Source organism: Chiloscyllium punctatum, chromosome 15 (genome assembly GCF_047496795.1).
Source record: "Chiloscyllium punctatum isolate Juve2018m chromosome 15, sChiPun1.3, whole genome shotgun sequence".
In the NCBI taxonomy this organism is placed as follows: Eukaryota; Metazoa; Chordata; class Chondrichthyes; order Orectolobiformes; family Hemiscylliidae; genus Chiloscyllium; species Chiloscyllium punctatum.
In genome coordinates, this window is record NC_092753.1 from 33,010,756 (window position 1) to 33,024,163 (window position 13,408).

The 13,408-nt window shown below is 42.4% G+C and overlaps 2 protein-coding genes across 6 annotated transcripts in view; one reads left to right on the plus strand and one right to left on the minus strand.

Moving 5' to 3' along the window:
• Window positions 1-12,115, minus strand: part of ccdc191 (coiled-coil domain containing 191) — a 57,165-nt gene extending 45,050 nt beyond the window's left edge. For 2 of the 3 annotated variants that reach the window (XM_072584909.1, XM_072584910.1), the window contains exon 1: window positions 924-1,510. In XM_072584909.1, the coding sequence (XP_072441010.1) occupies window positions 924-926 (3 nt within the window). In that variant the 5' untranslated portion in view covers window positions 927-1,510. Of the gene's footprint in view, window positions 1-923; window positions 1,511-1,939; window positions 2,199-12,008 lie in introns of those variants that run through there. The other variant, XM_072584907.1, reaches the window with a different exon arrangement.
• The window catches only part of qtrt2 (queuine tRNA-ribosyltransferase accessory subunit 2), a 30,594-nt gene continuing 29,267 nt past the window's right edge, over window positions 12,082-13,408 (plus strand). For all 3 annotated transcript variants that reach the window (XM_072584912.1, XM_072584913.1, XM_072584914.1), the window contains exon 1: window positions 12,082-12,233. In XM_072584912.1, the coding sequence (XP_072441013.1) occupies window positions 12,129-12,233 (105 nt within the window). In that variant the 5' untranslated portion in view covers window positions 12,082-12,128. The remainder of the gene's footprint in view (window positions 12,234-13,408) is intronic.

Here is a 13,408-nt window from a genome sequence, read left to right on the forward strand (position 1 = left end):
GTAATAAACTGTACAAACCTAGTGCATCTTAACACTTTTGCAATCAGCTTTAGTTTATTCATGCCAAATTTTGTAAAACGTAAAACACAATTGAATAAAAGCACTAACACAAGCATGCAAATTAGGAGCAGATGTGAAGCATTCAACCCCTCTCAAGCCTGCTCAGTATATTCATGACATATCTGTTTGTGCTTTGAATTGCATATTCATATCTATTCCCAACATCCTTAGATTTTTGTTCGACAATGGAATCAATCAATCTACTTGTGTCAAATGATCCCTCCTAGAACTACATTGCTATTGAAGATGACCAACAAAGTCAAATGTTAACACATCAGAATACAGATGAGTCAGATGCAAAAAGGAACTGAATCACAAAACCAAACTTTGATCAATCTTCTTTGTTGACACCACTGTCTGGAAACTAGAAGACCCACAGCAGGTTTCATTTAATTCCCCTCTTTTAGTCGTGAACTTCCTGGCAGGCTTGAATCCATGTAACTGAATAAAGATTTTTCAACTGTGCAACTGCCCCCATACTCTTTAAGCAATTCCAATCATTATTATGTTAAGAAGACTACACGTTCATGTGTATCCTCCAAGTAATAGAAATTATTCAAAGTTATATTTGAAGATTTTAGTTATCCTTTCAAGTGTCCATTCGAAAGATGATCTGGCATCTGTGAATTAATTTCTAAAATAAAAAAAAATTGGTCTTATGAACCAAAATAGTTCCAAGGTAAAGTGTGGTTTACCACTACTGTTATGAGGCAAAACATATGCTGCAGCTTTTATTTCTAATTGAGCAAAGCTTGATTGGCATTGTCAAAAGAGGCAAGTGTCTGAGATAGTATTATGATTCTGGTATATTAGTGATTTTCTTGGTTTACAGATTTCAAAATAAGTCAGGAAATCTACATTACCATAGATTTTCTCAGAGAGAAGTGGTCCAGATGGCTTGCATAACTTTTCTGATAATACCTGCTCTACCTTTTGTAATCCTTTATGCACACTGTACAATCAGACTAACATCTTTGGTAAACAATAGCATCATGCAGCTGAAAGTCAGGGATGTCAAAAATATTTTTAAAAAGAATATTAACGAGTCACTTTCATTTTGTTCCTTCTTGCAAAATCTTCCTCAATACTGTACCATTTTACGATTAAGCTTTCATGCACATCGCTTTGTTACACAGCATTAGTTGTCACTATCTGATGTGCCTGGGAACTGGTTTTCGTATTGTAGAAGCACTGCACAAATGAACGCCTCGTGGAGTGTTATCCTGGTTGTTTATAAATAAATTTGTAATTCCATCTCCGCAAAACAGTTCATAATTTTGACATTTTCTTAACCAATGAGCTTCGGCACCACAGCCACCTTCCTCTTCATATCGAGGGTGAGATGATTTCTACATGTCAGAACTAAGTCTGCTTCGAGATATCCGCATATGAGATGGGAAAGGCAATGATGAGAAAGGGAAACAAAGGGCTTACAAAAACAGGAAGTACATTTTTGACAGGCACAGTGTGAAAATAAAAAGGGACTTGCACTCATATGATGTATCCAAACCCTCAAAAATATCCGAAACCATTTCCAGCAAATTAAATACCTTCCATTTAGACATTGCTGAAACACAATTGATTACAGATAGGTTCTGCAAACATCACTGAAATAAACGGGGGCTGTTTGTGGTTGAGGAACAAATATTGCTCAGGACACTGGGGAGAATGATACTGCATTTTTGGAGAATTGTGCTATGGGATATTTTACATCCACTTGGGAGAGTGAAGCTAGCAGGAAAGAGCAGATGAGCAGGGCCAGCATAAAAGAGCAACATGAATGGCCTTGGGGCATCATTGGCTGAGAAAGGTCACTGCAGAGACAGTGCATCAATAACTAAGTTTACACTGAGTGTGTCGCTAAAAAGGGAAGGTTTACCTTCGATCCATGTTTATTGTTAGTGAACCTCTTCCATCGGAAAAGCTCTGAACTTCCTCGCTCCATGACCAGCTCCTACACAAAGATGTCCGGTTGCGGACCGCGCTGAACATGCTGGGCATTGTAGTTCTCAACGTGCAGACCCCGACCGCCAACCAACAGCGGGAACGAGACAATGACTACAATACCCGGAGAACACTGCGCTCATCCAGTGCACGCGCTGCAGGAGCTGTTATGGTACCATGGCAACCACCAACGGCTGTTTGAGTGGAACCAGTACAAAGTTAAAACTATTACATTGAATTAGAAAAGTTACCCATGAGGATAAGAGATAATTGAAGTATACTGGGGAAGAATCTGATTTCTACTGAATTAACAGATGTGTGACATATACATTCAGGTATCAGACTTGTCTCAAGTCCCACTCTACTGCGACTGAAGCACATAAATCAACCTCGCACGCCAGTGTTAATTAGCTCCATGATAACAAATACAGCCTTAGTTTCTTGTAAACAAAAGTTCACATTTGAGGTTTTATCTAGTTGGATTCCTAGGAGAAAAAGTGAGGACTGCAGATGCTGGAGATCAGAGCTGAAAAATGTGTTACTGGAAAAAGCGCAGCAGGTCAGGCAGCATCAAATGAACAGGAGAATCGACGTTTCTGGCATAAGCCCTTCTTCAAGAATGAGGAGGGTGTGCCAAGCAGGCTAAGATAAAAGGTAGGGAGGAGGGACTTGGGGGAGGGGCATTGGGAATGCTATAGGTGGAAGGAGGTCAAGGTGAGGGTGATAGGCAGGAGAGGGGGTGGGGGCGGAGAGGTCGGGAAGAAGATTGCAGGTCAAGAAGGCGGTGCTGAGTCTGAGGGTTGGGACTGAGAAAAGGTGGGGAGGAGGGGAAATGAGAAAGGTGGAGAAATCTGCATTCATCCCTTGTTGGAGGGTACCTAAGCGGAAGATGAGGCTCTCTTCCTCCAGGCGCCATGTTGCCAAGGTCTGGCGATGGAGGCGGCCAAGGACCTGCATGTCCTTGGCAGAGTGGGAGGGGGAGTTAAAGTGTTCAGCCACGGGTTGGTTGGTGCGGGTGTCCCAGAGGTGTTCTCTGAAACGTTCCGCAAGGAGGCGGCCTGTCTCCCCAATGTATAGGAGGCCATATCGGGTGCAGCGGATGCAGTAAATGATGTGTGTCGAGGTGCAGGTGAATTTGTGATGGATATGGAAGGATCCCTTGGGGCCTTGGAGGGAAGTGAGGGGGGAGTTATGGGCGCAAGTTTTGCATTTCTTGCGGTTGCAGGGGAAGGTGCCGGGAGTGGAGGTTGGGTTGGTGGGGGGGTGCGGACCTGACGAGGGAGTCACGGAGGGAGTGGTCTTTCCGGAACGCTGATAGGGGAGTGGAGGGAAATATATCCTTGGTGGTGGGGTCTGTTTGGAAGTGGCGGAAATGACAAAGGATGACGCGATGTATTTTTATATTGTTGGTTGGTTGGTGGGGTGGTAGGTGAGGACCAGTGGGATTCTGTCCTGGTGGCGATTGGAGGGGCAGGTTTCAAAGGCAGAGGAGCGGGAAGTGGAGAAGATGCAGTGGATAGCATCGTCAACCACGCCCGAGGGAAAATTGTAGTCTTTGAAGAAGGAGACCATCTGGGTTGTATTGGAATTGGTCCTCCTGGGAGCAGATGCAGCAGAGGTGAAGGAATTGGGAATATGGGATAGCGTTTTTACAGGGGGCAGGGTGGGAGGAGGTGTAATCTAGGTAGCTGTGGGAGTCAGTCGGTTTATAATAAACGTCCGTGTTGAGACGGTCTTCTAAGGTAGAAATGGAGAGGTCTAGGAAGGTGAGGGAGGATTCTTGAGACGGTCCAGGTGGATTCCTTCAAGTCTCCACTCAAGTACAAATGCTGCATTTTGGCTGGTGGTCAGGTGGGCCAGACAATTACTGTCCTCATCCACCTAGTCTTGCTCATCAGTAGAGTGATGGAAGGTGTCTTCAACTGTGCAATAATCTGCACAATGAAGCTCTGTTTGGGTACTGCCAGGATGAGTCAGCTCCTGCCCTCATTATAAACATGGACAAAGGTTGAGAGGAGGTGAAAGTGATGGGTTTTCATACCAAGATAGTATTTGACCAATGTAAGAAATGGAGAAGTGTGTTGTTTTTGCAGAGAAAGAAAAGCAAGAGTGTGCATGTACAGAAAAGGGGTACAGGGAAAAATATCAGCTAGGCAAGCATTAGGCAAATGTATCTATCTTTAATAAATAATTGTGGATAATTAAATACTAACTTTAGTGCAGAATTATTAAAGCAAATAATTCTTTTAAATAATAGTCTCAGCAAAATAGCTGAGACAGGTGAAACGCATAAACCAAGCATGAAAAGATACATTGTTAAAACGTATGTTCAAGAATGGAATGTACTTATGAACAATGGAAGATGTTCTTTTACTTTGCTTTTAACATCAAGATACAAGTTTAGCCTTATGTCAGCACTTACAGAGGGAAAGGTTGCCAACTTGGAGAAAAGGGGGCAATAAGGGCAGAGCGCAGCTGGGTAGTGGTAGAATACAATAAGAAAGATTGGGTAATGTAAGAGTCGGGAGAGGTCATTCCATTCTTGAACATACGTTTTAACAATGTATCTTTTCATGCTTGGTTCGAATGTTCATTGCTCAATTGCTTCTGCAATTGATGCCCTTTCTTGCAAGATTGTAGAATAAATTGTCTTGTTTCCAGCTTTGGTGGTCTCGTCTAATTTTATTAAACTTGTTTCTAACACCAAGTATAGCGTCTGACCAAGTGTAGCATCAAGGAAACCTAGCAAAATTGAAATCAATAGGAATTACTGGGGAACTTTTCCACTAGTTGAAGATTCTAAGCTCAAAAGGAGTATGTTTGTAGTTACTGGAGGCCATTCCTCTCAATGCAACAGGAGTTTCTCATTGTATTGCCCTAGGCTCAACCATCTTCAGCTGTTTCATCACTTATGATTTGGAGATGCTGGTGTTGGACTGGAGGATACAAAGTTAAAAATCCCACAACACCAGGTTGTAGTCCAACAGGTTTAATTGGAAGCACTAGCTTTCAAAGCACTGCTCCTTCATCCACCTGATGAAGGAGTGACGCTCCGAAAGCTAGTGCTTCCAATTAAACCTGTTGGACTATAACCTGGTGTTGTGATTTTTAACTTCATCAATTATGACAATTATGACATTAGGTCAAAAGTGTGGATGTTTGCTGATTCATAATTTTCAAATCTATTTTTCTTTTTAACTGAAGATACTGTGTCCATGTGCAGCAAGACCTGATTCATACTAAGGCACAGATAGATAAATGGCAAGTAACATTCATGTCACACAACTACCAAGTAACAAAATTTCTAATGAGAGAATCTAACCATCTACCTTGACATTCAGTGGCATTCCTGAAACTTCTGGGCATTAGTATTGACCAGAAACTCAACTGAAAACACCATATAAAAATACTGAGCCTTCAAGAGCAGGTCCAGAGCACTCCCAAAAGGCTGGGAATGATGTGGCATGTGAACTCACCTCCTTTTTCTGTAAAGCTGTCCACCATCTACAAGTCAGAAGTGTGATGAATATTATCTACTTACCTAAGAAAAATGCAACTTCAACAACAGACAAGAAACTTGATATAAACAAGGATAAAACAGCCAGCAAGACTCGTGACCATCCATCACCTTTAACTTTCATTCCTTCTATCAGTAATACATTGTGGCTAAAGTGTGTAGTATTTTCAGGATGTATTCCAACAGCTCAACAACGCTTTTTCAAAAGCACCTTTCAAACACTGACCTCTACCACTTCAATGGACAAGGGCAGCAGAATGCACTCTAATACCACCTCCAAGCTGCACAGAATCCTGACTTGTAAGTAAATTTTTCACAGTAACTTTCACTGTTACTGGGCCAAAATCCTGGTTCTCGTTTCCTTCTCAGAGGCAATTAGATACAGGAAATAAATAGCAATGCATGCATCTGGTGATTTTTTTTTTAAACTTGCACAATAATTGACATGTTTTATTTCCCCACTTCAAACTCCACAAACTGAAGGGTTAACTTTAACTACAAGTATTTAAATTAAAATTATTAATCAAAGAAATTAGGATTTACTGTCAATATCCAACCTATCGACTAGTAGTAAATCTTTCTAGAAGTGGATATATTCAACTTTTCACTTCAGTCAACCTTAAAATGCAAGCATTAATCCGTGGAGGCTGGAAATAAGATACAAAACCAGAAAGCTTTGGAAACATTCAGCAGGTTTGCTGTAGCCAGGTCAGGCAACTAAATTGTTCTTCAGTCTGAAGACATCATAGTTGATTCATATTGTTAATTTTGTTCTGTCTCCTCAGCTGCCCAGAGACCCGCTGAGTCCTTCCAGCATTTTCCCTTTCACACTTGATGCATACTATTACACATACTTATAAAGGCACAAATACACCCCATTTCTAGTGAAATGGTCCATTCACGATAACAAACTGGTACAGCATGTAGGTCTGCAATTGAGCTATGATTTGCAATTTTACTGGTTAAATAAGAGTCCAAAAATGTGCTGGAAAAGCACAGCAGGTCAGGCAGCATCCGTGGAGCAGAAGAGTCAATGTTTTGGACATATGCTCTTCATCACAGATGGGGGTGGGGGTGGCTGAGAGATAAATAGGGGTGTGGGGCTGGGAGGAAGGTAGCTAGAAAGGCGGTAAGTAGATGAAGGTGGGGGGTGATAGTGATAGGTCATAATGGAGGGTGAAGCAGATAGGTGGGAAGGAAGATGGACAGGTGGGACAGTTCAAGAGGGCGGTGCCAAGTTGGAGGGTTGAATCTGGGATAAGGTGGTAGAAGGGGAGATGAGGAAACTGGTAATATGGACTTTGATGCAGTATGGTTGGAGGGAACCTTACAATGAAACCTCTTCCAAGGTTAAATAACTTATCATTAATAGTACTATTTGTATGTTAATAAAAACAAAAAAAAATTCTTTTAGACACTACAACTATTGTTTTGTAATACAATCTGAAGCACAAAAGCACTTGGGAGTCCTAGTTCACGATTCTCTTGAGGTTAACATGCATTTTAATTTGGCTATACTGCTGAGGCTGTATAACACCCTGGGTTAGACTGCATTTGGAATATTGTGAGCAGTTTTGGAACCTATATCTAAGGAAGGATGTGTTGGCATCACAGGAGATCCAGATGAGGTTTTCAAGAATGATCTCGGGGGTTAAGGGTTTGTCATATGAGGAGTGATTGAGGAATTTGAATACTGATGGGCCTGGAAAGAGAGACTAGTACCCAAGTGAATAGTCTCAGAGTGAAGGAACAACCCTTTAAAACTGAGAGGAGGAGGAATTTCTTCAGCAAGAGGGTGGTTAATCTGTGGAACTTGTGGCCACAGAATTTAAGACAGAGGTAGATAGGTTTTTGATTAGTAAGGGGATCAAGAATTATGGGGAGAAGGCAGGAGATTGGGGTTCAAGAAACCTACCAGCCATGATCAAATGCAAAAGCAGACTCAAAGGGCTGAACTGCTCAATTCTGCTCCTATATCTTATGGTGTTCACAGATGGTGCAATTACTTTACTATGAGCTAATTCAAATACATACATTTATCAGAATACAACAGAATTCTGCCGAGTTAGATTTAGTAGCTAATTTTGTTATTGGACTAAGATTCAATTAAGTATTCACTGCAAGTTAGCTATCACATTAGCTCTTTTAAAGACAATACTGTGTTTACATACTGCATCTTAATCCACTAAAAATAAACTAATGTAAGGAACCAGGAACACAGTGTATTAATATATACTTGACTGGTCCGAAAATCACGATAAATAAACAACTTATTATTAAAATGTAGAGAAATGCCTCACAACAATTCACAAGGATTGGAAAATGTGTACTGCTCTCTCTAGTAAAGATTTCCAGACCTGGATATTCTGCATTAAGAAGTAAAGCAGATAATTAAACAATATTTGTGAAAACATTCTAGATCACAGGTGGCCATGCAATCTGACTTGTAAATGCCAGCTTTCCAAAAAAGCAAACCATTTCACTTCCTCGTCATTACACTGTAGCCCAGCAAAACTATCCTCTACAAATGCTACCCAATTCCGTTTCGAGCTTCAAGATTTTTTATTCTAATCTTTTAAAATTATTATAGAACATCAGCACTGCTGGCTTGTCCAGCATTTATTGCCCTTCCAATTGGTCAAGATCATGCATCTGGAAAGTAGAGATAGTTTTGTGGTGAGATGCTTAAATACATTGTAAAGATGGTAAACAACCTTGAAGGGAGAGAATATTTAAGATGATAGGTAAACATATTGATTGAGCAGGCTACTTTGTGATGGATGATGATAAGGGTTATTGGAACTGCATCTATTGAAGCAAATTGAGAATATTGTGCAGTATAACTTGTGAGTGGAGTAAATAGTGCTAATCTTCAAAAACTCAGGTCGATGGAATGGACAGACAAGTGACAATAGAATGGAATGCAATCTAATGTGATTCAACTTGGTAAAAATAGCATGGAGAAACAATAGAAGATAAAAGGGTACAATTCAGGACAGGTTGAACGATCGTTAAATAACCAAATGGCCAAACCCCTGAAATTGGTGTCCCTGTCTATCGCCCTTCGACCAAGGGAAATTGATTCTCCCTATCCTCATCCTTACTATTCTGTTAAAAATTACACCAGGTTATAGTCCAACAGGTTTATTTGGAAGCACTAGCTTTCCGAGCACTGTTCCTTCATCAGGTGGTTGTGGATACACAATTGTAAGACACAGAATTTATAGCAAAAGTTTACAGTGTGATGTAACTGAAATTATATATTGAAAAAGACCTGGATTGTTTGTTATTTTTCTCATCTTTTAGAATGAACATGTTGGTTTCAGTTCTTTCATATGTAAATCGCAGAACTTTTTAAAAAAAAGTTACATTCTCAAGTGAACTTTAACAATTGGTGTCATGTCGGCCCAGATAATGCATTGAAGGTGTGAGGCACCTTGTGCGAGACTGTCTGTGCCACAATGTTCAGACAGATTCTAATCTAAAAAACGGATTTACACAATCTTACATGGAGTTTGAGCAAAATAAAATGTAATTCTGCAAGTACAAATTCACCCTACAAACTTATATGTGTGTGTGTTGGAGGTGGGGGGGATGAGTGACTGTGAGAGACTGCATGTATGTGAGTGTGAGAGTAAAAGGGTGTAAGTCTGTGAGAGGGTGCGCATGAGTATGGGAGTGTATGTGTGAGCATATGAAAGAGAGCTCGTGTATGGGTCGGTAGGAGAGTGTGTGTGTGTGTGTGAGGTGCAGTGGGGTCACCTGTAGTGTGACATGAACCCAAGGTCCCAGTTGAGGCCATCCTCATGGGTACTGAACTTGGCTATCAGCCTCTGCTCAGCCACTTTGCATTGTTGCCTGTCCAGAACTCTGCCTTGGAGGATGGTCACCCGAAGTTCTGGGGCATTCAACCTCAGATCACTGAATTGTTCTCCGACTGGGAGGGAACATTCCTGTCTGTTGATTGTTGTGCGGTGTCCATTCATCCATTGCCATAGCCTCTGCTTGGTCTCGCCAATGTACCATCCCTCAGGACATCCTTGCCTGTAGCGTAGAAGATAGACAACATTGGCTGAGTCGCATGAGGACCTGCCATGTACACGGTGGGAGGTATCCCCACGTGTAATGGTGGTATCCGTGTCCACACTGACATGTCTTGCAGCGTCTGCCGTGACAAGGTTGTATGGTGTTGGCCTGAAAGCTGGGCAGTTTGCTATGAACAGTGATCTGTTTGAGGTTTGGTGGCTGTTTAAAGGTGAGATGTGGAGGCATGGGGAAAGTTTTGGCGAGGTGCTCATCCTCATTGATAATGTGTTGCAGGCTATGAAGAACATGGCGTAGTTTTTCAGCTCCTGGGAAGTACTGGACAATGAAGGTTACCCTGTCTATCTCGGATGAATTGTAGGGAAGTCCTCGGAGATTGGCAGTTGTTGGTGTTGAATATGGAGGCTGTTGTCACAATGCAGTCATTGTGGCGGATGCTGGTATAGAGTGCTTACAATTCATCCGCTTTATCCTTGACCACATCATTTTCATGTTTGACAACCAGTTCTTCATCCAGACACATGCAACAGCCATGGGGACCAAATTTGCACCCCAATATGCCAACATTTTCATGCTCAGGTTCAAACAAGACTTCTTCTCTATGCAAGACATCCAACCAACACTATACGCCTAGTACATTGACATGTTTTTCCTCTGGACTCATGGTGAGGAGTCACTGAAAAAAACTACACAGTGATATCAATGAGTTTCATCCTGCCATCAAAATCACCATGGACTACTCTCTACTATCTTTCTCATTCTTGGACACATACATCACCATCAAGGATGGCAACCTGAGCACCTCACTCTACCGCAAACCCACAGATAACCTTACAATTCTACATTTTTCCAGCTTCCACCCAAAACATTAAAACAGCCATCCCCTACACATGTCACAGGAGGAACGTGACAGGTACCTGGAAGTACTCAAGGGTGCCCTCATAAGAACGGGATACAATGTACAGCTCATCGACCGCCAGTTCCGACGTGCCACAGCGAGAAACCATAATGACCTCCTCAGGAGACAGACATGAACTGCAACCAACAGCGCACCCTTCGTTGGCCAGTACTCTCCAGGACCCGAAAAACCATGCTATGTTCTTCACAGCCTACAACACATTATTTATGAGGATGAGCACCTCACCTTTCCCACACCTCCACATCTCACCTGAAAACAAACACCAAATCTCAAACAGTTCATTGTTCGTAGCAAACTGTCTGGCTTTCAGGACAACACAATACAACCTTGTCACGACAGACGCTGCAAGACGTGTCAGAGTGTTGACATGAATACCATCATTACAGATGAGGACATCACCCACCGTGTACATGGCAGGTACTCATGTGACTCAGTCAACATTGTCTATCTCATACGCTGCAGGCAAGGATGCCCTGAGGGATGGTACATTGGTGAGACAGAGCAGAGGCTACGGCAACGGATGAACAGACACCGCACAATAATCAATAGACATGTGTGTTCCCTCCCAGCAGGAGTATACTTCAGCGATCCAGGATATTCAACCTCAGACCTTCGGGTGACCGTCCTCCAAGGCAGACTTCGGGACAGGCAACAGCGCAAAGTGGCCAAGAAGAGGCTGATAGCCAAATTCAGTACCCATAAGGATGGCCTCAACCAGGACTTTGGATTCATATCACTGCACTATTCACAGACCCTTCTACACACACACATTCCTACAGGTCCTCTCTCATACGCTCCCACACTCTCATGCACCTTCTCACAGATTTATGCCCCTTTTCACTCTCACCCACACCCATACACACACTCATAAACCCCTCCCTACCACCACACACATACAAACACACACACATACATACATAGGTCTGTGGGGTGAATTTGTACTTGCAGAGTTACATTTGATTTTGCTCAAAAACCACATGAATCCATCTAAGATTCTGTAAATCCCTTTCTCAGATTAGAATCAGTCTGAACATTGTGGCACAGACAGCCACACACAGGGCAGCTTACACCTTCAATGCATTATCTGCACTGACATGACACCAACTGTTAAAGTTCACTTGAGAATGTAACTTTTAAAATGTTCTGCAATTTACATATGAAAGAACAGAAACCAACATGTTCATTTAAAAGATTTGATACTAACTGCCAATCCAGGTCTTTTTCAATATATAATTTCACACGTTACACGCTGAACTTTTGTAATAAATTCTCCGCCTTATGATTTTATTCTCCACAATCACCTGATGAAGGAGCGACGCTCCGAAAGCTACTGCTTCCAATTAAACCTGTTGGACTATAACCTGATGTTGTGATTTTTAACTTTGTACACCCCAGTCCAACACCAGCATCTCCAAATCATTTACTATTCTGCAAAGACAACCCTCTCCGCGCAAACGTCCAGGCTAAGCTGCTGCTTGGGAGGCTGCACGATCCCTCAAAACTTTCACAGGTTTCCCTCTCTACCATGCAGAATCCTTGGACCCATTCGCAAGCCTCAACAGCGCATGCTCCTCCAACCCAACGACACGGCGACGGCCGCAACTGCTCCTCCACCCTATTCGTCACCGGACGGTACGGCGCCTAATGCGCATGCTTGAGTTGTGGAAGAGAGCCCCGATCACATGGTCACACGTGGCTCCTCCCCTTGAGAACGGGACATTTGGATGTTCGGAGTGGCGCCATGTGGAGGTAAGGGGGGGGATTTTGTTTGTCTGGCCTGTCGGTTAACCACTGCTCTCATTTGGCAATACATCTCTTGAGATTGGTTAGGCTTCTCAAGTCGGTGACCCGGTAAAATGGTCTCCTGCTCTGAACGATTCTGTGATTTACTCTCAAGTTCATCTATCCAGTTTCATACCAGGCCAGAGCCTGTTACTGGGTGCTCAGATGGGAACCTGGATGTTCAGCAGTGCCAGTACACAATATAAATAATCAATTTGAAATCTGTTTATTTCCTAAACTTTAGTTATTGCCATAAAACATTGATTCGTTGTCAACTAGGTAGATTAGTGTCTAATTAATTAAATAATTGATCTGGAGAATATGAATTGAAATTCCACCACTACAAATTGAGAATTTGAACAGCTAAAAGAATCTGGAAATATAAAGGTATTACCAGCTTTGCGAAGATAGAAGCATACCAGACTTGAACTAACTTAGAATGGGCAGGATGGTGTACAATTTGGAGCTGAACTTTCAGCTATTGTTCATATGTATCTGCTTTGCCTGTCCTTCTTGGTGGTAGTAGTTATCGGTTCAGAAGGTACTATCGCAGGATCAGTGGTGAGCCAATGGAACCAAATGGAGTGTAATGCCAATCAAGTGAGCTGCTTTGTCTTTTGCTTCTGCAGTATTTTGCTTTTAGTTGTATGGCTAGTCCCGTTCAGCTTTTGGTTAATGGTAACCCCCAGGATTTTGAAAGTGAGTGTAATGCCAGTGAATGTCGAGGATGATGGTTAGATTTGCTCTTGTTGAAGATGGTCATTGCTGGTAACTTGCCATGTGTCAACCCAAACTTGGATGTTGTCCAGGTCATGTAGTATTACATATGGACTGCATCAGTAATCTGAGGAATCATGAATGGTGCTGAATGTTCTGTAGTCATCAGTGAACATCCCCACTTCTGACCTATGGTGGAGGAGAAGGACAGTGATGAAACAGCTGAAAATTATTGGACCAAAGACTCTACCCTGAGGAACTCTTTCAGAGACATCATGGAGCTGAGATAACTCAGCAGAAACCTCACCTTCATTCCCCTACGCTCTCGGATTAACGAGTTCAACATGCGGCGTGACATCGAACAATTCTTCCGCCGCCTTCGCCTCCGTGCCTACTTCTCCAACCAAGATTCTCGGCCACCCTCT